General features: G+C 37.6%; 1 protein-coding gene across 1 annotated transcript in view; it reads left to right on the top strand.

Annotated features, from left to right (window-relative positions):
* LOC126161492 (uncharacterized) overlaps positions 1–23,933 on the top strand; it is a 307,720-nt gene extending 283,787 nt beyond the window's left edge. Inside the window, exons 23-27 of the mRNA XM_049917389.1 lie at positions 4,048–4,279; positions 9,232–9,343; positions 9,416–9,603; positions 23,171–23,254; positions 23,500–23,933. Coding sequence (XP_049773346.1) covers positions 4,048–4,279; positions 9,232–9,343; positions 9,416–9,603; positions 23,171–23,254; positions 23,500–23,526 — 643 coding nt within the window. The 3' untranslated portion in view covers positions 23,527–23,933. The remainder of the gene's footprint in view (positions 1–4,047; positions 4,280–9,231; positions 9,344–9,415; positions 9,604–23,170; positions 23,255–23,499) is intronic.
* Positions 23,934–24,277: the final 344 nt, after the last annotated feature.

Raw genomic sequence — 24,277 nt, 5'->3', positions numbered from 1 at the left:
ACTCACTATCCAACATGCTAAATAATACAAATTATGGATACAATATTACTGGAACATACCCACACAAAATCACACATTTGCTATACATGGATGATCTAAAACTACTGGCAGCAACAAATCAACTACTCAACCAATTACTAAAGATAACAGAAGTATTCAGCAATGATATAAATATGGCTTTTGGAACAGACAAATTTAAGAAAAATAGCATAGTCAAGGGAAAACACACTAAACAGGAAGATTACATATTGGATAACCACAGCGACTGCATAGAAGCGATGGAAAAAACAGATGCCTATAAATATCTAGGATACAGACAAAAAATGGGAATAGATAATACAAATATTAAAGAAGAACTAGAAGAAAAATATAGACAAAGACTAACAAAAATAATGAAAACAGAATTGACAGCAAGAAACAAGACAAAAGCTATAAATACTTATGCTATACCAATATTGACCTACTCATTTGGAGTAGTGAAATGGAGTAACACAGACCTAGAAGCACTCAATACACTTACACGATCACAATGCCACAAATATAGAATACATCACATACATTCAGCAACTGAAAGATTCACATTAAGCAGAAAGGAAGGAGGAAGGGGATTTATCAACATAAAAAACCTACATTATGGACAGGTAGACAATTTAAGAAAATTCTTTCTAGAATGAGCAGAAACTAGCAAAATGCACAAAGCAATCACTCATATAAATACATTGGCTACACCACTGCAATTTCATAACCACTTCTACAACCCTTTAGATCACATAACATCAACAGATACGAAGAAAGTAAATTGGAAAAAGAAAACACTACATGGCAAGCACCCGTATCATCTAACACAGCCACACATCGATCAAGACGCATCCGACACACGTCTAAGAAAAGGCAATATATACAGTGAGACGGAAGGTTTCATGATTGCAATACAGGATCAAACAATAAACACCAGATATTACAGCAAGCATATTATTAAAGATCCCAATACCACAACAGATAAATGCAGACTTTGCAAACAACAAATAGAAACAGTAGATCACATCACAAGCGGGTGTACAATACTAGCAAATACAGAATACCCCAAAAGACATGACAATGTAGCAAAAATAATACATCAACAGCTTGCCTTACAACATAAACTTATAAAACAACACGTTCCCACATACAAGTATGCACCACAAAATGTACTAGAGAATGACGAATACAAATTATACTGGAAGAGAACCATTATAACAGATAAAAGAACACCACATAACAAACCTGACATCATACTCACCAATAAAAAGAAGAAATTAACACTACTAATCGAAATATCCATACCCAATACAACAAATATACAAAAGAAAACAGGAGAAAAAATTGAAAAATACATCCAACTGGCTGAGGAAGTTAACGACATGTGGCATCAGGATAAAGTTGACATTGTACCAATTATACTATCAACTACAGGAGTCATATCACACAATACCCACCAGTACATCAATTTCAATACAGCTACATCCAAACTTATATATACAACTACAGAAATCCGTAATTATTGATACATGTTCAATTACCCGAAAGTTCCTAAATGCAATATAACATATACGACTCGCATTCGGGAGGACGACGGTTCAATCCCGCATCCGGCCAACCTGATTTAGGTTTTCCGTGATTTCCCTAGATCACTTCAGGCAAATGCCGGGATGGTTCCTTCGAAAGGGCTCGGCCGATTTCCTTCCCCATCCTTCCCTAATCCGAGCTTGTGCTCCATCTCTAATGACCTCGTTGTCGACGGGACGTTAAACACTAATCTCTTCCTCCTCCCTCCTATAACATATACTGTACAGTTAAAAGGAAGTCATGCTTGATCAAGTTCTGCGTTACTTTCCATTTTTGACCAGACATAACGTCTGAGAAAAGAAAGAAATAATAATAATAATAATAATAATAATAATAATAATAAGTAAATAAAAAACTAATAATGAAAAAGTTAATTACAGAACTACCGGCCAATATCCTTGGCATCAATTCATTGTAGAATCAAAGAACATATTCTGAGCTCAAACATAAAGAGGTACCATGAATAAAATGACCTTGTCATTGCCAACCATCGTGAATTCCGAAAACATCTATCATGTGAAACCAACTCGCACTTTCCTCACATGACATACTAAAAGCTTTGGATCAAGGCAGTCAGATAGCTGCAGTAAGCATTTCACTCAGCACCACACCTACATTTATTGTCAAAAGTAAGATCATATTGGGTATGAAGTGAAATTTGTGACTGGATTGAGGTCTTTTTGGTAGGGAGGACCCAGCATGTTACCTTGGATGGAGAGTCATCAGATGCAGAAATAACTTCAAGTGTATTCAAGTTAAGTGTGTTGGGACCTTTCTGCTCAACTGTATCCTAAATGACCTTGCAGACAATATTAAGACTTTTTGCAGATGATGCAGTTGTTTATAATGAAGTACTATCTGAAAGAAGCTGCATAAATATTCAGTCAGATCTTGATTCATATCCTATGATTATAATATCAATGAGTCACTGTTGGAATTGCCAGCTCATACAGATATCTGAGTGTTAACACATTGTTGGGGTATGAAATGGAATGATCACATAGGCTCAGTCAGGGGTAAAGCATGTGGTAGACATTGGTTTATTGGCAGAATACTGGGGAAATGCAATCAGTGTACAAATGAGATTGCTTCCAAATCACTTGTGCCACTGGTTCTAGAATATTGCTCAAGTGTGCAGGACCCGTACCAAATAGGACTAACAGGGGGTACTGAACATATACAGAGAAGGGCAGCATGAATGGTCACAGGTTTGTTTGATCCATGGGAGAGTGTCGCAGAGATACTGAAGAGACTGAACTGGAAAACTCTTGAAGATATATGTAAACTATCCCAAGAAAAATTCGTTAACCATTTCACGGGCCATGGGAGATATACTTCCCACAAAATGTATTTCTTTACAGTGTTTAAGGGAAGATGTGTTGCCACTTCTGTGCACTCCTGGCATGTAGTGGTGGTCAGCTGCACCAGCTGTAGTTTCTGTTTGTTGGAAACATAGTCTTCAGGACTGTGGGAAGTACGGTTACCACTAAAGTAGTTTCAGGGAAGAGCTTGAGAAGTATACATACCGCAAAATTAATCTGTCAATTGTGGTCCGTGGGAAGCATACTTACCACCAACTTCGGATATCCCAAAACTTTTGGGAATACGTCTTACCATCTCTGTCTATGCTGTCATGTTGTGGTAGTACACTGCACCAGGTGTATGAAAACTGCTACAGAAAACTGGGATCAGTTGTTCTCGGAACACATTGTTTCACTTCTACAATATATATTATTGTGAGCTGTATCAGCTCATACCTTTATTGTGTGATAGTCTGGGATTGTTTTCACATTGTGGTAGGTAAACTTCAATATCAGTAACAAATATTTTTAAAGAAAGTAGAAGAAAACATAAAATAAAAACAGAAAACACTTTTTTTAATAGGGAAACGGGAAATCCATGTACCACCATAGTTTTAATATCTCTGTGGTGCCGTGGTGATACGTACCACCATTGCTTTGATCCTAAATTGATCACAATTCTAATAGGATAGCAGGAAAACTACCTTCACCGTGTTGCTACAAAAAATGTGCCTACAAAAGGGTTAACCAAGTTCCAAGAATTGGCCTTAAATGATCACTCTTAGGAATATACTACAATCCATATGTATTGGTCACATAGATATCATGAGTATAAGAGTAGAATAATTACTGCACGCACAGAGGCATTCAATCAGTCCTCCTTCTCATGCTCCATATGTGAACAGGAAGAAACACTAATAACTGGTACAGTGGGACATATCCTCTCCCATGCACCTCACAGCAGTTTCTAGAGTCTAGGTGTAGATGTGGGTATCATACTGGAGTACAGCATTTAATATGTACAGACATCAAGATTATTCCAAGTAACTGTTTTTTTTATTTTTTTTTAAATTGTAATAAATATTGCCATGTCTGTCTCACACGCTTAACCCATTTAGTGAGAATTTTTGTTTTATGACAGGTCATTGACAAAGAATCTGACATATGTGAGTAAATTAGAAGTACTTGGAATGAGGTATTCTCTGTACAGCTTCGAGACATGCAACAAGATTGATCTTGTAAGCCGTGTCTGGAGAACGTGTTCTGAAAAATCACTAGGCCTCACTCTGGTTGCTGATCTCTGCCTTGAATATGGCATATTTGAACTCAAATGGTGGGATCCTCTTCTGAAATCTATGGTAAAATTTCACATGGTAAGTAATTTATTGTATTCTATATTTTATTACCAGCATTTCCTGCCTTCCCTTTGTTTCTGAAGTGAGTGTAATTGTTAAGTAGGTTGAACCATTTAATCCATTTAGATAGTTGCATTCAAGTTGCCAAAAAGGTCCTTCCCTTGCACATTGTGATGTGACGAAAGACTGAACACAGTGTCCTTGAAATAATTGTATTTAACTATTGTTCACATTTCAACACACACACACACACACACACACACACACACACACACACACACAAATCAACAAAAATATTATTTGAAAATATGAAAACTTAGCAGTTGTGTGGATATTAGTCAAAAGACAAAGGAGGCTAAACTGGAATAAAACAAAGGAGAATAATGACTAGTGCAAGTTCAGACCCGATGGATGATGAGAACCAAGAACATAACATTGAACAGGTTTTCAACTGTTGATTTTTGAGAGACTGATGCTATAAGATAAAATGACAGAGTGAAGCAGGCACCCAGGTATATTGGAACAATGATGATTTGAAGCTCTGTTACAAGAAAACGTAAATGCTAACAGACAGGTGGCAGAAACTTTTCAGATTAGAGTAATATTCTGTAACAAAAGTTACACTAATTTTCTGCTGTTGAGATGAGTCATTAATACGTAAGCTGGTTATGATTTCACAGATAACATGCTTCTGCATGAGACGTCCACAATCATTGTGCAAAGCGATTAATTGCATGTGCTTTTGCAAACTTCAAGCTTTTCGCAGTGTATGTGTTTTAATAAATCCAGTAATGCCATCTGGTAAATTTGTCAAAAACCTCACCTGAAGCCTAATCTGCTGGCTCTTAACAATGTAAAACTGCAGTTGGGCAAGCCTATGGAGGTGTGGACCACGTTAAGAGCCCGTGCAGCAAGGTATACTTAACATAGTTGACACTAGCACTGCTGCCTACCACAGATAACAACTGCTGAGGTTTATCGATAGGATAAGTGGAGGAGTGGTTCTTACTTCACCCCTGTGACGTTCAAGGGAAAGACCAGGGTCCAACACAGCCTACAAACAAAAGGCTCTATCTACCTTCATAAGTCCATATGCCAATTTAATGTCAATACACTCCTTTATATCATTGTCATAGATAGAATGGATGCCAAAGTCTTCAGTGTGATGGCCAGTATCAAGGCAGTGCTCTGCACTCGCTGATTTGCTGAGCTGTTGTAAGTATATGTAATGCTTAAGTTCTTGACTCCTTTATGCAAGTATGGAATGTGTGAAATTTACAACAAAAAATTTACATCTCCTACGACATAAGTCTGATGACATTGTACCCTTACAGCAGGTAGTAGTGTCAGTTTTCAACTCTATTATACCACTTCCTTTTTAAATTATTGTGATTGAAAAGGTTAATTATGGATGTAATGGCATCTGTTGAGAGGCCGCCTTGCTGTGCTGGTACTGCGAACAGCTGAAAGCAAGAGGAAACTGCAGCCGTAATTTTTCCCGAGGGCATGCAGCTTTACTGTATGGGTAAATGATGATGGCGTCCTCTTGGGTAAAATATTCCGAAGGTAAAATAGTCCCCCATTCGGATCTTCGGGCGGCGACTACTCAAGAGGACATCGTTATCAAGAGAAAGAAAACTGGCGGTCTATGGATCGGAGCGTGGAATGTCAGATCCCTCAATCAGGCAGATAGGTTAGAAAATTTAAAAAGGGAAATGGATAGGTTAAAGTTAGATATAGTGGGAATTAGTGAAGTTAGGTGGCAGGAGGAACAAGACTTCTGGTCAGGTGAATACAGGGTTATAAATACAAAATCAAATAGGGATAATGCAGGAGTAGGTTTAATAATGAATAAAAAAATAGGAGTGCGGGTAAGCTACTACAAACAGCATAGTGAACACATTATTGTGACCAAGATAGACACGAAGCACGTGCCTACTACAGTAGTAAAAGTTTATATCACAACTAGCTCTGCAGATGAAGAAATTGATGAAATGTGTGATGAGATAAAAGAAATTATTCAGGTAGTGAAGGGAGACGAAAATTTATTAGTCATGGGTGATTAGAATTTGAGAGTAGGAAAAGGGAGAGAAGGAAACATAGTACGTGAATATGGATTGGGGGTAAGAAATGAAAGAGGGAGCCGTCTGGTAGAATTTTGAACAGAGCATAACTTAATCATAGCTAACACTTGGTTCAAGAATCATAAAAGAAGGTTGTATACATGGAAGGAGCCTGGAGATACTGACAGGTTTCAGATAGATTTGTTGTTGTTGTTGTTGTTGTGGTCTTCAGTCCTGAGACTGGTTTGATGCAGCTCTCCACGCTACTCTATCCTGTGCAAGCTTCTTCATCTCCCAGTATCTACTGCAACCTACATCCTTCTGAATCTGCTTAGTGTATTCATCTCTTGGTCTCCCTCTACGATTTTTACCCTCCACACTGCCCTCCAATGCTAAATTTGTGATCCCTTGATGCCTCAAAACATGTCCTACCAACCGATCCCTTCTTCTAGTCAAGTTGTGCCACAAACTTCTGTTCTCCCCAATCCTATTCAATACCTCCTCATTAGTTACGTGATCTACCCACCTTATCTTCAGCATTCTTCTGTAGCACCACATTTTGAAAGCTTCTATTCTCTTCTTGTCCAAACTAGTTATCGTCCATGTTTCACTTCCATACATGGCTACACTCCATACAAATACTTTCAGAAACGACTTCCTGACACTTAAATCTATACTCGATGTTAACAAATTCCTCTTCTTGAGAAACGCTTTCCTTGCCATTGCCAGTCTACATTTTATTATATATTATTATTATATATTATATTATTATAGATTATATAATGATAAGACAGAGATTAAGGAACCAGGTTTTAAGTTGTAAGACATTTCCAGGGGCAGATGTGGACTCTGACCACAATCTATTGGTTATGAACTGTAGATTGAAACTGAATAAACTGTGAAAAGGTGGGAATTTAAGGAGATGGGACCTGGATAAACTGACTAAACCAGAGGTTGTACAGAGTTTCAGGGAGAGCATCAGGGAACAATTGACAGGAATGGGGGAAAGAAATACAGTAGAAGAAGAATGGGTAGCTCTGAGGGATGAAGTAGTGAAGGCAGCAGAGGATCAAGTAGGTAAAAAGAAGAGGGTTAGTAGAAATCCTTGGGTAACAGAAGAAATATTGAATTTAATTGATGAAAGGAGAAAATATAAAAATTCAGTAGATGAAGCAGACAAAAAGGAATACAAACGTCTCAAAAATGAGATCGACAGGAAGTGCAAAATGGCTAAGCAGGGATGGCTAGAGGACAAATGAAAGGATTTAGAGGCTTATCTCACTAGAGTTGAGATGGATACTGCCTACAGGAAAATGAAAGAGACCTTTGGAGAACAGATAGCCACTAGTATGAATATCAAGAGCTCAGATGGAAACCCAGTTCTAAGCAAAGAAGGGAAAGCAGAAAGGTGGAAGGAGTATATAGAGGGTCTATACAGGGGCGATGTACTTGAGGACAATATTATGGAAATGGAAGAGGATGTAGATGAAGATGAAATGGGAGATACGATACTGCGTGAAGAGTTTGACAGAGCACTGAAAGACCTGAGTTGAAACAAGGCGCTGTGAGTAGACAACATTCCATTGGAACTACTGATGGCCTTGGGAGAGCCAGTCTTGACAAAACTCTACCATCTGGTGAGCAAGATGTGTGAGACAGGCAAAATACCCTCAGACTTCAAGACGAATATAATAATTCCAATCCCAAAGAAAGCAGGTGTTGACAGATCTGAAAATTACCGAGCCATCAGTTTAATAAGTAACAGCTGCAAAATACTAACACAAATTCTGTACAGATGAATGGAAAAACTGGTAGAAGCCGACCTCGGGGAAGATCAGTTCAGATTCCATAGAAATGTTGGAACATGTGAGGCAATACTGGCCCTACGACTTATCTTAGAAAATAGATTAAGGAAAGGCAAACCTACTTTTCTAGCATTTGTAGACTTAGAGAAAGCTTTTGACAATGTTGACTGGAATACTCTCTTTCAAATTATAAAGGTGGCAGGGGTAAAATACAGGGCCCGAAAGGCTATTTACAATGTGTACAGAAACCAGATGGCAGTTATAGGAGTCGAGGGGGCATGAAAAGGGAGCAGCGGTTGGGAAGGGAGTGAGACAGGGTTGTAGCATCTCCCCGATGTTATTCAATCTATAAATTGAGCAAGCAGTAAAGGAAACAAAAGAAAAGTTTGGAGTAGGTATTAAAATCCAGGGAGAAGAAATAAATCTTTGAGGTTCGCCGATAACATTGTAATTCTGACAGAGACAGCAAAGGACTTGGAAGAGCGGTTGAACGGAATGGACAGTGTCTTGAAAGGAGGATATAAGATGAACGTCAACAAAAGCAAAACGAGGATAATGGAATGTAGTCGAATTAAATCGGGTGATGCTGAGGGAATTAGATTAGGAAATGAGACACTTAAAGCAGTAAAGGAGTTTTGCTATTTGGGGAGCAAAATAACTGATGATGGGTGAAGTAGAGAGGATATAAAATGTAGACTGGCAATGGCAAGGAAAGCGTTTCTGAAGAAGAGAAATTTGTTAACATCGAGTATAGGTTTAAGTGTCAGGAAGTCGTTCCTAAAAGTATTTGTATGGAGTGTAGCCATGTATGGAAGTGAAACATGGACAATAAATTGGGGAGGAGTTTGTGGCACAACTTGACAAGAAGGAGTGACCGGTTGGTAGGACATATTCTGAGGCATCAAGGGATCACAAATTTAGCATTGGACCATAACAACAACTACAATGGTAACAGGGATATCGCACTTCTATTATATCCAACCACAATGCAGAATGTTCATGATGTAGTACCTTTCCCTAGTGAAAATATTGTGTTTCAAATTCTTTTGACCCGAAGGAAATAGAGTAATTTAAATTTATTTACATGCTGTATGCATTACAGATGCTAGAACTTCAAGAATATCTGCCACAACTTACAGAACACAGTCACATCATGGGCTGCTCTGGGCTAATACAAGCATGGAATTACATCATAATTCAACCTTTCATAAAAGGTAGGTGGAGTACATACCCAGCCCACATTTCAAAAGCAAAACATGTACGATATAAATGTTTTTACTTTTCAGCTGAGTTTCCATTAACAAATGAACAGAAGTTGTCTTGCTTTGAGAGCCTTGTGAAGTTGCAGACTTGCCCTGTCATTAACTACATGAAATTTGAAGAAATATTTGACCACTGTCTACGTACAAAAATCCTGCATATGGCAGCAGCAATTCTACCATTGCTGAGAAGTGACCAACATCGTTATGTACAGGTAATCTTGAAAATGCAATATGAAGCTATTTTATTTTCGTTAGTATCCAATATATTTATTGCAAGACAACATGATTAATGATTAACAAATGGATCTTGTGGACTGTTGTCCATAGCTCAAATCACACTACCACATAACCACACATTTCTGAGAAAGCTTGGAGAAGGTGGCACGTAAATTTCTGATCATCTCGTAGTATCACAGTATAACTTACTGGCTACAGAATGCAATTTCCAATAGTAGATGTGGCTGATAGGGACGAGAGTTGTATGATATTGTTCTGAGGGCCCTACCCAAAAACTGCCTTGAGCAATTCATTCATTCATTCATTTCCATGTCCGGTCAGCATTTCCAGAAGGTAACAACTCTGATGGCCTTGCTGTTTCCCTCAATCAGGTCCTGTGTTGTGCAAGGTTGTTCAAGTTGAGGACAAATTAGCAGGTGGTCCGGGTCTTGTGTTGTTCCGCACTCGCACAATGTATCTCCATCAGCTGGAAGAATACCCCATTTTCGCATGTTGCTCTTGCAAAGAGGAACACCCACCATAAGACGATTGAGCAATCTCCAAATAGGGTAGGGCAAATCATTTTCTGGAGCTAGCTCTTCCTTGATAGGGATATTAGGTGGTAGCTTGCTCTTCCAACTGGTGATATGGTCAGACTCTGGTGTTCCCTTTAGTGGTTGAGTCCTGGTGATGAAGCTCTGTCTCGACTTCAGTCGACAGACTACAGACTGATGATCATGCAGTGGATGTCGGGGATCATAAGTTTTCTTAGCCCTCTCTACATCAGCAGCAGCAGCAGCAGCAGCAGCAGCAGCCCTTCTAATAGTGGATGGAGCTATTCCAGTGATTGCGTAGATTTTATTGACTGGAGTTGGCTTCATAGATCCTGACGAGATTTGGATGGTCTCTTTGATTGCAATATCAACCTGTTTGGTGTGAGTGGATGCACTCCACCCAGGTGAAGCATACTCTGCAGTGGACACACACAAAGCAAGAGCCGAAATTATCAGGACGGGAGGACTTGCTCCCCAGGCAGTGGATGTGAGGTTCCTCAAGAACACTGAAGTTATTCTGTGAACTAACTTTCAGCCTGGTGTTATGCCTTGAGCAATGAGAGAACTGATTCATTAGGGTGATTTCATTGGTCTTGCAGTTACAAACAGGACAAGGAATTTTTCAATTCAATTAATGCACAGAGGGGAATCGGTGATCATAAGGCCATTATAGCATCACTGACTAAGGGATATTTTTTCTTAGTAAGCGCGAAAGAAACAGAATACAGATTACCAGAGCAGTCAGCATGAAACATGCATCTCTGATGATGAAAATGTTACATATAAATGGGCAAAGTACAAGAATATTGTGCAAGAAACCCTAAGACAGATATGTGCTGAGCCACGTTCTGAGGGATGGGATAGATGTTCGGAGGGTTGATAGCTGAGTTATATAGCTTTTATCGAGGAAGAGTCTTATGCTTCCTCGTTTCAGTCACTACATGGACAGTAAAATTACAGATGTCAGTACAAAGGGTAGGAAATTAACCGATATCTCTCAACAGATGAAACACAAATGGATCTGATGGAGTACCTATACAGTTCTATATAGAGTATGTGAAAGAACTTATTCCTAATATATTGAAAAATCCGCCTCAGTTGCGAAAATGTACCATGGTACCATGGTACCATGTCGAATTAAAACTGCTTAACTGTAGTCCAGTCCCGGCATCACTTCACCACGCGCTCGGTTGGCAGTGGCAACCATGTTGGCACTGATCGTTGCATGCGGAATTGCACTGAGAACATGGCAACTTGTGCACGTGCGCATACAGAGTGTCAACGCTGTATATCATTGGCAGTCTGTATAACAAGTGTTAGGAGCTGAAAACCATAATTGTAAGCAAACTAAGCATTATGTAGATGAAGTCCCTGTGTGTGTTAACTGTACGCAGATTGTATTAAATGGTAGAAAATTTACTTGGTTTGGTATATAAGGTTTAAGCGTAACCTTTACGACTTTAAGCACATATGGTCATCGTGTAAAGTATCCCCACCAAACGTGACTAATAGCGGACATCTTACTTGTCTGACTTATTTAAAACATTATCATTATCTATAATTTAATTAGGGTGTAACTGGGCGTACAATGCCCGTCATCACACTTGACTGCTATTGACCGAGATAGGTCAAGCGTATTAATTAAAGTGTGCTCAGCGAAAGTCGAACCCCGTGTGCAGTCACTACTTCTCGTTGGAATATGTTCTTTATATCTTGCTGACAATGCTCTCCCTGTTTGGCTGATGTAAAAGCTAGGGCACTCACCGCATGTGATTTTATACGCCGTGGAGAGAGACAGTTTGTCCTTAGCTATTTTTAAAGAGTGGATTAAATTTTTCTTAAGGCTGTTATTGCTAGAATATGTTGCTTTATTACAATGGTTCTTTAGAATTCACCCTATTCTGTAAGAAGCTTTACCTGTAAAAGGAATGGAGATTAGGTTCACATTGTTATCATCTGATGTGGTACCTAAGGTAGATGAAATTGTGCTTCTCTTTTTATTTACTCTCTTGTTATAGAGTTATCTTTCTAGTTTATACCCATTCTTTTCGGCAATCACTTCAAGGTTAATAATTCATTCTCCGATGCCTTCGTAGAAAGGGGAATAGCGAGTACTCAATGTAAACTGGAATGAAAGAAGGCCATTTTATGAAATTGTGAGTGCACTGAGTCAGCTGGTATGATATTGCCAGAGAAGGTACTTTTGCTAAAGATTCTGAATGATTGTCTACTATAGTGAGATTGAGGTATAGATAATTCAGCGTTCTATTGGCAGATTCCATTTTGAGAGTGAAATTTATGTTATCGTGGAGTTCATTGAATGCTGAAAAAATCTGGCCTTTCTACTCAGGCATTGGAGAACGAATTATTAACACTCAAAATGATTGCCGAAAATAATGGGTATAAACTAGAAATTGTAAGATAACTCTATAGGGTCATTCCACGTCAAATCAACAAATGAAACCATCATTTTCAACCTTACCCTCTTGGATTTTAATGAAATTAAGTATGCCTATAGTACTCATAAATAGTACCACAAATTAATTTTTTCACTTTTTTCTGATAAAAAGTTACCGAGTAATGGACTTTCAAAAATTGAAAAAATGACAAATTTCTGACTCGCGGAACAATGTTGTTTTCTTTACAACTCGTGTTCTAATTAAGCTAGAACAATAAAATTTACTTCATTGGAAAGCTCTTTTAAAGAGCTTTTATATGTGAAACGAGTAACTGCTTATCAAACTTTGGCGCTAACTATTTATTAATAGCTGTAAAACCACAGGGGAAAAAAAGAAAAAAAGGAAGTTATCTCTCATTTTAAAGATAATACAGGGTGATTCAAAAAGAATACCACAACTTTAGGAATTTAAAACTCTGCAACGACAAAAGGCAGAGCTAAGCACTATCTGTCGGCGAATTAAGGGAGCTATAAAGTTTCATTTAGTTGTACATTTGTTTGCTTGAGGCGCTGTTGACTAGGCGTCAGCGTCAGTTGATGCTAAGATGGCGACCGCTCAACAGAAAGCTTTTTGTGTTATTGAGTACGGCAGAAGTGAATCGACGAGAATCCGAGGGAAACAACTCAGTATGAACGTGACTCGCCTAAGGTGAACGTTTTCTGTGCCATTTCAGCCAATAAAGTTTTTGGTCCATTTTTTATTCGAAGGTGCTACTGTAACTGGACTACAGTATCTGGAGATGTTAGAGAATTGGCTGTTCCCTCAGCTCGAACAAGAAGCACAACAATTCATATTTCAGCAGGATGGAGCGCCACCACGTTGGCACTTATCTGTCCGTAACTACCTGAACGTCAACTACCCGAGGCGATGGATCGGCCGCCAGGCAGCCCGTGACAGAGCACTTCATCACTGGCCACCAAGAAGCCCTGATCTTACCCCCTGCGATTTTTTCTTATGGGGGTATGTTAAGGATATGGTGTTTCGGCCACCTCTCCCAGCCACCATTGATGATTTGAAACGAGAAATAACAGCAGCTATCCAAACTGTTATGCCTGATATGCTACAGAGAGTGTGGAACGAGTTGGAGTATCGGGTTGATATTGCTCGAGTGTCTGGAGGGGTCCATATTGAACATCTCTGAACTTGTTTTTGAGGGAAAAAAAACTTTTTTAAATACTCTTTGTAATTATGTATAACAGAAGGTTATATTATGTTTCTTTCATTAAATACACATTTTTAAAGTTGTGGTATTCTTTTTGAATCACCCTGTATATAAAATGATTCCTTGGTGTTACTATCTGCAATCTATTCAGTATTTTATCTCTGGTTAATATTGTCAGCAATTTTCACCTATTGTTGAAAGTGACCCACACATTCTTTTGTTGTGAGGCAGCTGTAGTGAAATTATGTGATTAACTCTGAAATGTGTTTTGAATCTAGCTTAAAGGTACTTCTGTACAAACCTCACAAGCGTCTGTAAGTTTGTATGCCTACAACCAGTTAATGTTTGCATACTATTAACGTAATGAAATATTTTTTTTTACAGGAAGTGAGAATAGAGAAGTAATATTGTGTAGTATTGAATATAGAAAGCTGGGGCATTCAACTTCAAAAACATTTTTTTTTAAATTAGTTTGTTCATTTGAGAAATATAAAATGCCTAAAATTTCAGCTTTGTTCTGTAATCCATTTAATGAAAAGGGTCACAATAACGACAAGAAAAACTTACGGCCTGTTTCACAATGGATGATAGCAAGAAAACCCTTCTTAACTTTAAATCAAAAAGTGTGTGACAACTGCCATAAAAAAAAATTGCACGAGTAGAAATTTGTGACATCTGGCACAGAAAATGATGATGATCTACTATATTCTGTGGTGAAACAAGAAAGTGAAAAGGTTTTATGTGATAGTGACGTGCAAGACATTGTAGCAAGTGAAGCCTTAGAAAGGTTGAATGCTTCTTGGCAGTCCATTGGTGAATCGCCAATTAAGAAGAAATGACTGTGTGAAGCAAAATATCCTAAGGAAAAACTAATTAAATTAACTTCCATGCAGAATCTGAGATGATCAGTCAGCTAAAAGATAAATTTCGAACAATTACATCTCGAAGTAAACAGATGGAAATTCTTACCATTTTACCTAAAAGCTAGAGTGTTAAGAAGCTTCAAGATGAATTTAACGTAACAGATTAACATGGCTCGAGGAGTAAAAGATTTGGTGAAGGCCAAGGAAATTTTGTCTTCACCAAACCCAAAACCTGACAAGACTCTTCATCAAACAACTTCTGGTTTTGTTAGAAACTTTCATTGTTCTGATGAGATAAGCAGGGCAATGCCTGGGAAAAAAGATTTTGTGCTTGTGAGAGATAACAAAGAAAATCTGCAAGTACAAATATGGCTAGTTTTAAGTAATTTGAAAGAAATTTACTCAAACTTTAAAGACAACCATCCAGAGCTCCACATTGGATTTTTGAAGCTTGCAGACCTACATCCCAAAAATTGTGTTTTAGCTGGAAGTAGTAATACACACAGTGTCTGTGTATGTACTACCCATCAAAACTTCAAATTCATGCTGACTGGATGCAACATTCCTCAGCTGACACTGCATGAAGATAATCCAATAAAAACTTACAAAGACTGCATTGCAAGAGTTGTATCCATCATTACATGCTTGTCATTTTGGTGAATGTAAATTCTGCCCTGGCCCAGAAACATTTAAGACATATTTACAAATTTGTTGAATATTAATGATATTGATAATATAACTTATCAGCAATGGGTTTCCATTGATCACACATCTCTAGAAACAATCATAAAATCATCTGACAGCTTTATTGATTGGTTTTTTGATAAATTAAAATCGCTTACACGACATTCATTTGTTGCTAGTCAACAATCAACCTTCCAAAAGAGACTTAGAAATGAACTTAAAGAAGGCGAGGTCTTAGCGATCTGTGACCTTTCTGAGAATTACTCCTTTGTCATCCAGGACGAAGTTCAAGGCTATCACTGGACAAACATGCAAGCAACGATTCATCCCATTGTTGCTTATTACAAGGATGGGAACAAACTCGAGCACACAAGTCTTGTTATCATATCAGAATGCCTAAAACACGACACTGTTGCTATGCATTTGTTCCAGTCGTACTTGATGGACTTCCTGACTGTTAAATTCTGTAGAAAACCAAGAAAAATACATTATTTCTCTGATGGAGCAGCAGCTCATTATAAAAATAGGGAGAACTTTATCAACCTGTGCCATAATGAAGAAGATTTCCAAACTGAAGCTGAATGGCATTTTTCAGCCATCTCGCATGAGAAGGGAGCTAGTGATGGTGTTGGTGGAACAGTTAAACGACTTGCAACTCGAGCAAGTCTGCAATGGCCATACAGTGATCAAATAATGACACCAAAACAACTTTATATGTTTGCCAAGGATAACATAGAAGGAATGAACTTCAAAAATGCTACTAAAGAAGATCACAAAAATGAAGAAATGAAACTTATGGAGAGATTTGAGAAATGCTGCAAAATTGTAGGGACACAAAAACTTCACACTTTTATTCCTTTTAGCAAGGACAAAATAATAACAAAAGTGTATTCAAACTCTGATGATAGTAAAATTGAACTGGTGACAGTTTCTGACAGTGATACAATACCGTTCAAAGAGATAAAAGGATATGTTGCTTGTGATTATAATGGACACTGGTGGTTAACCTGTGTATATGAAAAAAATCAGGAGAAGGATGAAATCACACTTAGTTTCTTACATCCACATGGACCGTCACCAGCTTCTACATTTCAGAGTCATCCAGACATTCTTTCCATAAGCAGTAGGGAAGTAGTGGCAATCGTGAACCCTCAAACTGCTACAGGGCGAACATATAAGTTATCCAGTGCAGAAATGTTGATGTGCAATAGACTGATAAGTTCAAGCGCCTATTTGTAAATAATAGTAATTACTAACTGAATTTAGGTCTGATCTCCGGTACTCATCTTTCTGCGTTTTTTATTTATTTATTTTTTTTTTTTTTTAAGTTTTCATTTTGTATTTATCAATTACAGAAGCCTAAAACATATGTTCTTTTGTCAATTATAAGTTATTTTTAATTTCCACATTTTACAACAACATACTGCTGTTGAGAAGTAGGCCTAATATCTAAAATAAATTAGTTTTTACGAATTTTTAAAGCACCACCCTTAACATAAAATTGCTTTTGATAGTGATCCCATGCTCATCCCAAGTTGAAACTTTCAGAATATGTAGATGTAAAGTGTATCTTTCACATATATTTTTTTGAGAATTTTAAAAATACAGTTTTTCAAAGTTCGGTAAATTCAATAGTTTTGTTTTTTTGAACAATTTGTGTATATATATTAAACTAATGATGTTTGGTATCATATAAAAGCTCTTTAAAAGAGCTTTCCAATGAAGTAAATTTTATTGTTCTAGCTTAATTAGAACACGAGTCAAAAATTTGTCATCTTTTCAATTTTTGAAGGTCCATTACTTGGTAACTTTTCGTCAGAAAAATGTGAAAAAATTAATTTGTGTCATGATTTATGAGTAATATATGCATACTTAATTTCAAAAAAATCTGAGAGGGTCAGGTTGTAGCACTTGTTGATTTGACATGGAATTGCCCTATAACAAGAGAGTAAATAAAACAGAAGCATGACGTCATCTACATTAGGTAGCACATCAGATGATAACGTTGCGAACCTTATCTCCATTCCTTTTATAGGTAAAGGTTCATACAGAATATGGCGAATTCTAAAGAACCGTGGTTATAAGGCAACATATGCTACCAATAACAGCCTTAAGAAAACTTTAATCCACTCTTTAAAAATAGCTAAGGACAAACTGTCTCTCTCCACGGTGTATAAAATCACATGCGGTGAGTGCCCTAGCTTTTACATCGGCCAAAGAGGGAGAGCATTGTGAGCAAGATATAAAGAACATATTCCAACGAGAAATCGTGACTGCACACGGGGTTCGACTTTCGCCGAGCACCTCGTCAAAATGGCCCATGCACCCAATCCTCCAACTAATACTGAGCTGTTGCACTGTGAGGTAAAAGGAGCAAGGCTAGATATTCTAGAGGAGATGCAAATTTTTAAACACTTGCTATCCGATAAAGAAAACCTTCTGAACGATCAGATGCCACTGAGAAATAAAAACTTTTTCGAAGGTTTCCAATCTTTGTTATATCTGGTTTAATTTATCCCTGTTACATCGACCACCATATTTCTCTCTTGGTCGCCGCATACCATGTTCAGACATCAAGCCTCGTGCTTCCCTTTAAATTTGAGTTTGGCCCACTACTCTTTCACGAGAGTTTGTACGCCATTATAGTTGAATTTAACAATTATGCAGCACAGTAAAGTAAAACTTAGCTGCTTTAAGTACTTCCACTTTGAATGATAACGATAATGTTACACACACACCGCGTTACTTACAATGTTACCTGTGGAAGATTATCCCCGTCAAAGGTGCATTCTAGATTATATGTTAGTACACTTTATCTATGTCGGTCAATAGCACATAAGCGTGGTGACGGAGATATTGTACCTTCCGCCACACTTTAATTAATGTACTTGATCTATGTTGGTCAATAGTAGTTAAGTGTGATGATGGGCATTGTACGCCCAGTTACACCCTAATTAAATCACAGATAATGATAAGGTTTTAAATAAGTGAGACAAGTACGGTGCCCACTATTAGTCACATTTGGTGGGGATACTTGACACGATGGCCATATGTGCGTAGAGTCATAAAGGTTATCCTTAAACCTTATATACCCAACCAAGTAAATTTCCTACCATTTAATATAATTTGCGTATAGTTAATACATATAGGGACTTCATCTACATAATGCTTAGTTTGCTCACAATTATGGTTTTCAGCTCCCAACACGTGCTATACAGACAGCCAACGATATACAGCGTTGACTGTCCGTATGCGCACGCGCACAAGTTGCTATGTGCTCAGTGCAATTCCGCATGCAATGATCAGTGCCAACATAGTTGCCACTGCCAACCGACCGCGTGGTGAAGTGATGCCGGGACTGGACTGCAGTTAAGTAGTTTTAATTCGACATGGTACCACGGTACTATAGGTTTTAATGTTGACTGTGCCTTACTCTGGCATGTTATAGTAATTTTATGCTTCTGAAGAAAGCTAGATTAATCCAGCCGAAACCTGGGTAAAGGCCAGGAAATTTTTGCAACTGAGGCGGATTTTTCAATATATTAGTCTATCACAGTATCTGACGGGGCTGCAATATGCTAAAAATTCTGAACTTATTCCTCTTCGACTTAGGTTGTTCGAGGAACTAAATGTTCAAATACGGGAAAAACATACAGGAAATTCCATTTTTCAAGAAAAGTTGTTGAACAGATGCATACAACTATAGGTCTGTATCACTGATATCAGCCTGTTGAAGAATTTCAGAACATGTTTTATGCTTGCATGCTATGACCTATATTGAGACAAATATCTACTCTGAAGGAATCAACACATTTTCCACAAACAGTAATTATGTGCAACACAGCTGGCTCTGTTGATGAGACCCAGTAGGCAGTAGATACTAGAATCGTGTGGTAGAAATTTCTGGATCCATTCAGTATACTTACACACTGTCACTTAATGACGAAAATACAAGCTTATGGAATATGATGCCAACTTTGTGACTGACTGTCTTGAAGAGTAGAAAATCAGAGCAAAATTCAGGAAGACCAGCAGAGGATAGACGCTTGATGCAGGGATAGGCAGCTGACATTCAGCATAAACTAATGTAACACATTGTGTATAAATAATCTGAGAGGCTTTATTGTATAGTTACCTGATTTCCAAACAATCGCTGGAAGCTGTTGCATCCATTAAATATTTGATAGTAAGCATTTGGAGTTACTCAAATTTGAATGACCACATAAAAATAAGTGAAGGAAAAGTGGATGTCAGAGAGAGATGCATTGGAAGAATCCTCAGGAAGTATAGTCTAAACATTAAGAATGTAGCTCACAAAATCGTCGTTCGACTGTTACTTGAATGTGGTTCTTCATTCTTGAATCCTAACCAGGTCGAACTGATTGAGAAGATGGAAAGAAGAAAATGCATTTAGTAAGATCAAAAGCATCACAAAGATGCTAATCCAACTCCACTTAGCAGGTGTTAAAAGAGAGGCGTTATGTGGCACTATGTTGTTTACTATTAAAATTGGGTGTACGTTCCTAGAAGAGTTGACCAATACATTTCTTCCATATCTAGTGAAAAACTTCATGAGGGTAAAATTAGATATATTTGAGCTCACATAGTGACTTATGAACATTCTTTTTCTTGTACGTCGTTCGTGACTGAAACAGGAGAGGGGAGAATACAAAGTGGCACCCGAAGTACCCTCTACCCTCTACCAGACACCATAAGTCAGTTTGAGTAGTAGAGATGTAGAGGTGAATATAATCCCTGGAGCTACTAAATAAAGATCAAGCAAGATAAAATACTATTTATTTTACACAGGATAAAGAAAAGTCATTATTTATTAATACAGTTGTGTAAGAATCTTGTTTTATTGTATTTTATTTTTTCCCCATTACATTCAGGTATGGAATTTCTAAGAGATGTATCATGTCATTTCATTTTTGTAGGAGTCACAAAAATTTAACATTCATGACATGTTGCCAGTTACTGCATAGTGCAACATATGAGCATCAATTTATGCATCTGGAAGTAGAGTATTTGTGGCCTTATACTTATATATTGTTGTTATATTTATAACGTCAGAACTAAATCTATAATACAGAACAACTTGTATATTTTATGGAGTTTACTTGTAGGAGAAATGTGTGTACGAGGCACTTCCATAAAGTATGTTTCCCTGGGATTGTGAGCATAAACATAGCCCAATTTAATTCCAAATCTGTTGAAATGATTATAAGATTCTGGAACAGAGGTCACTGGAAGCGATGTCTGGGCTGTAGCATGGATTATCATACATATTCCATCTGAATGCTTGCAGGAGCTCTAGTGTCTGAGCCATGTGTGGCTGAGCATCATCGTGCAGCAAGATGACTCCAGTGCTAAGGATCCTGTACCACTTGTTCTGAGTGGCCCATTGCAGTTTTTGCATTGTTCTGCAATATGCTTAGCATTCACCATCTCACTCCTGGCCAGGAATTTGATAAGGAGAGGATGCACTGCCCACCAGCCACATTGTACACTCTTCAGTTATGATGATGAACTAATTCTCTGGCACGGTGTGCGCGTGTGCGTGCGCATGTTTGCGTGGGAGCGTGGGGTGTCATGCTGTTGTGGTGAAGTAGTTATCTGGTACGATAGCTGCATGCCTAGTTAGCTAGTAGACTCATGATTTCTGCTGCTGATTTCTCCAATAGAGAAACAAATCTTGATATTTGTTATTGTTCTGTTACGTCTCAAATCTAAAACCACCAGAAACATGAAATAATGTCTACAAAAACAATCACTCCAACCTAACTGCCCCCCACTTTAGAATGACTGTTGATAAATTGTTTCAAAACAGTGTGTAATACAGGCAATTGATTGAAGAGTGCATCACTACCTCCCATCCATCCATCCACCCACCCACCCACCCACCTGTAGATGAAGAATTCTCTTTACTTTTGGATCTTCTCTCATATCGTGCTCTGTTTAGTGTTCCCTAATCAGATACTAGAAGTGAGTTCAGGTGAGTTTAGGCTATGGCCTCCCATCCCATGATACCACTTGTTTGCCCTGTATGTTTGCTTGATAAAGTTTCATAGTTGACCCCCTTGCACTCTGTGCTTCATTCTTAAGTGACCATCAGTGACCTTAAGAGAGAATCTGCTTTAATTACTGAATAAACTTTGTGCCATTAAACACGAGAATAATCAGTGGTCCACAGACATTTGATGTCTGTGGACTAAGGATTATGCTCAATGCAGCTGACCTCTCACATCCATTTTGTCCTAAAATTTTTCATAAGGAGCATTAATTCTCCACTGAATTCAGTCAGCTGTATGAACTGTGTATGTAGCCAGCATGTCTGCTATGTTCATGAACCCAGTACGATTCTCAATATAATAGACCATTATTTCAAAAAGCGTAATCTAATGTTCATAGGCTTAGCATTTTCATGTTCAGTGTGCAGTTATGACTGCAGTTGGGCTTTAGTGCCTGGAGAAAGTAGCTGTGTGTGTAAAAGTTGTTCTTGCATGAATGTGTGGTATGTTCTACTTCCAGGGAGGGACTTAATCCAGAAGCTTAATATTTCTAGTATTCTTTTCATTGCACCTGTCTGTGACACAGCTCCTGCTCTTCGTGAAGAGTAGCAGCCTATTCTTCCCATGTTATTGTTATTCCATGTTGGACTTTCCATTATTTGATTATGACTTACTTTGTATGATAACTACACAAATGGTTCAGAATAATTTTTTTTAATACAAAACCTTTTCTTTCATTAGCAGTCTGTATTTGCTTACAAATAATTCAGTTTTTTATTTATTCCACATGCCTTGATTTTCATTTGTGTTCGGAGTGACAGAAATGGTTAATGAATGTTCCTGAATTTTGTAGTTTTCAGAATACGGCCGGATTGTTTCACGAGTGTAGCTCATTTAACATAGTTGCAATTGTATGTGAAAATTTATGTTAGACAAGCTTTTTAGTTGTAGTAATTAATTTAGGAACTTGTACATTACTAAGGTCTCTGTAAACAGGAACATAAAATTATCATTTAAGTAGCTTCACTTCAGGAAATCTGAAAAGCTATCGATCAAATATTTGCTTTACATACCGTACTGCATAGCTCTGTTGAAAAAAGTTGTATACTATTTCCTTCTGAACCACTTCGTCATGGAAAGGGGTAACAGTGTGTTTTAGCATTTTTCTTATGCATATTGCTTTGTCAGAAGTCAGTTATATAATGAATATGAATAATTTCAGGCCCATCTAGGGATAAAAGTCTGGTGTTTTAATACTGTTGCAACACTTAACTGAAACATCTTAGTCACCTATATCAAAGGAAATTTCACTCAAGAAAATTAATAAACTATCTCTCTCTCTCTCTCTCTCTCTCTCTCTCTCTCTCTCTCTCTCTCTCTCTCTCACACACACACACACACACACACACACACACACACACACACACACACACACACACACAAAGGTAGAAGTGACACCATTGTAGCTTTCAGAAATATTATTTTCTTCGTTGGGGAGGAGAGTGGGTTAGGTAAGAAAGATTAAAAAGAAAAAGCAGATTGCACAGACTATTTGTGGATTCACATCATCTTGGGGTCTGAATGACCTTTCCTATATTTTCAGCCTTCCAAACCTATCCTGTTTTCCCTACGGAAGGAACTAATAGTTTTGAGAGTGGATAGTGTCATTACTTTTACGATTATTAGTGTGTATCGGCAATACTGAGCATTTCTCTTCCTGAGAGTAGGTATTGGTCAGAGAAGTACTATCTCGTACTGTACATATTAGTTGCCATATTATGTCTATAAATGCATATTTTCAGTGTATTCCCACGTTACTCATGTTTTCAGAAAATACTGGCAAATTCTGATGCATCAACTCTGAAAGAGAACTTATGTCAGTTGCAAAACCAAGGGATTTTAACTGCTCAGCAGGTATGTTATTTAATTATATTTTAAAAATACACTAGGTGCAAAAACCAGTATCTTTTCCTGTTAAAATTGCAGCACGATTTGTTGAATCTTGTGTAATGTTTACATGATAATGTTTTCAATGATTTCATTGCAATTCATTATCACAAGTGATATGTATTGCCATATGTAAAACTAGAATGATATGAATTTATCTTGTTCTTGTGCTTGTAATATCAATTCTGATGTTATGTCTTGATTTGTTTCAGGCTATCCAGATTTTAGGAATTCAGTAATGTTATACACATTTACAGTAGTAAAATATTTTATCTATGATTCCCTCGCAGTTCATTACCACATGCAGTATATAATGTCGTGTGTAAAACTTGACAAGTATATATTTCTTTTCTTAATTGTATGAAAAAAAAGAAAGAAAAACTAGGATTATGAAAGTGACACAGCATCGAAAGAGAGAATTATCAGAGCTAATAAGATCTCTTTCACTATTTTTGTACTCCTAAATTAATTGTATAATGAACTGTTTCATGAGGGCATTATCATTGTGCAATTTTATGTAGTTATAGCACCATGCCACTAGTTTGTGTATATACAGAACTAAGCGTAGAATAATAAACATGTGACTTTTACACTATAACCTTCCTTCCTTTTTTAGTGGATCATTCTTGTATATTCTTTACCGGCCATCACCCGCAGCTGCGCTTGCATATCAGTGTTTGCATTATGATCAGTGATGGTAAGTAAGCTAGTAATTTATAAGTGTCAGTGCGTGTAGCGGTGTAAAGATGTATGTGCAAAAATTATGCAGTGCTGATATGTAGGTACGTAATTAATGTGTTTTGTTATGTTGAATTGGAAAGCGTGCATTATATTCTTGATTATTACATAATTAATAGAACACAAATACCATCTCACCAAAAGCCCCTCCATGTTCCACATGTAAAGGTACAGATGTGTGTCTCTTTGTTGGTCAGTGTTTAAATGACGCTGTCGTCATGTCTTAAAGCACCTCAGAAGCTGTAAGAGATG

Source organism: Schistocerca cancellata, chromosome 2, assembly GCF_023864275.1.
Source record: "Schistocerca cancellata isolate TAMUIC-IGC-003103 chromosome 2, iqSchCanc2.1, whole genome shotgun sequence".
Taxonomy (NCBI): domain Eukaryota; kingdom Metazoa; phylum Arthropoda; class Insecta; order Orthoptera; family Acrididae; genus Schistocerca; species Schistocerca cancellata.
This window is presented reverse-complemented; position numbering and strand designations above follow the sequence as displayed.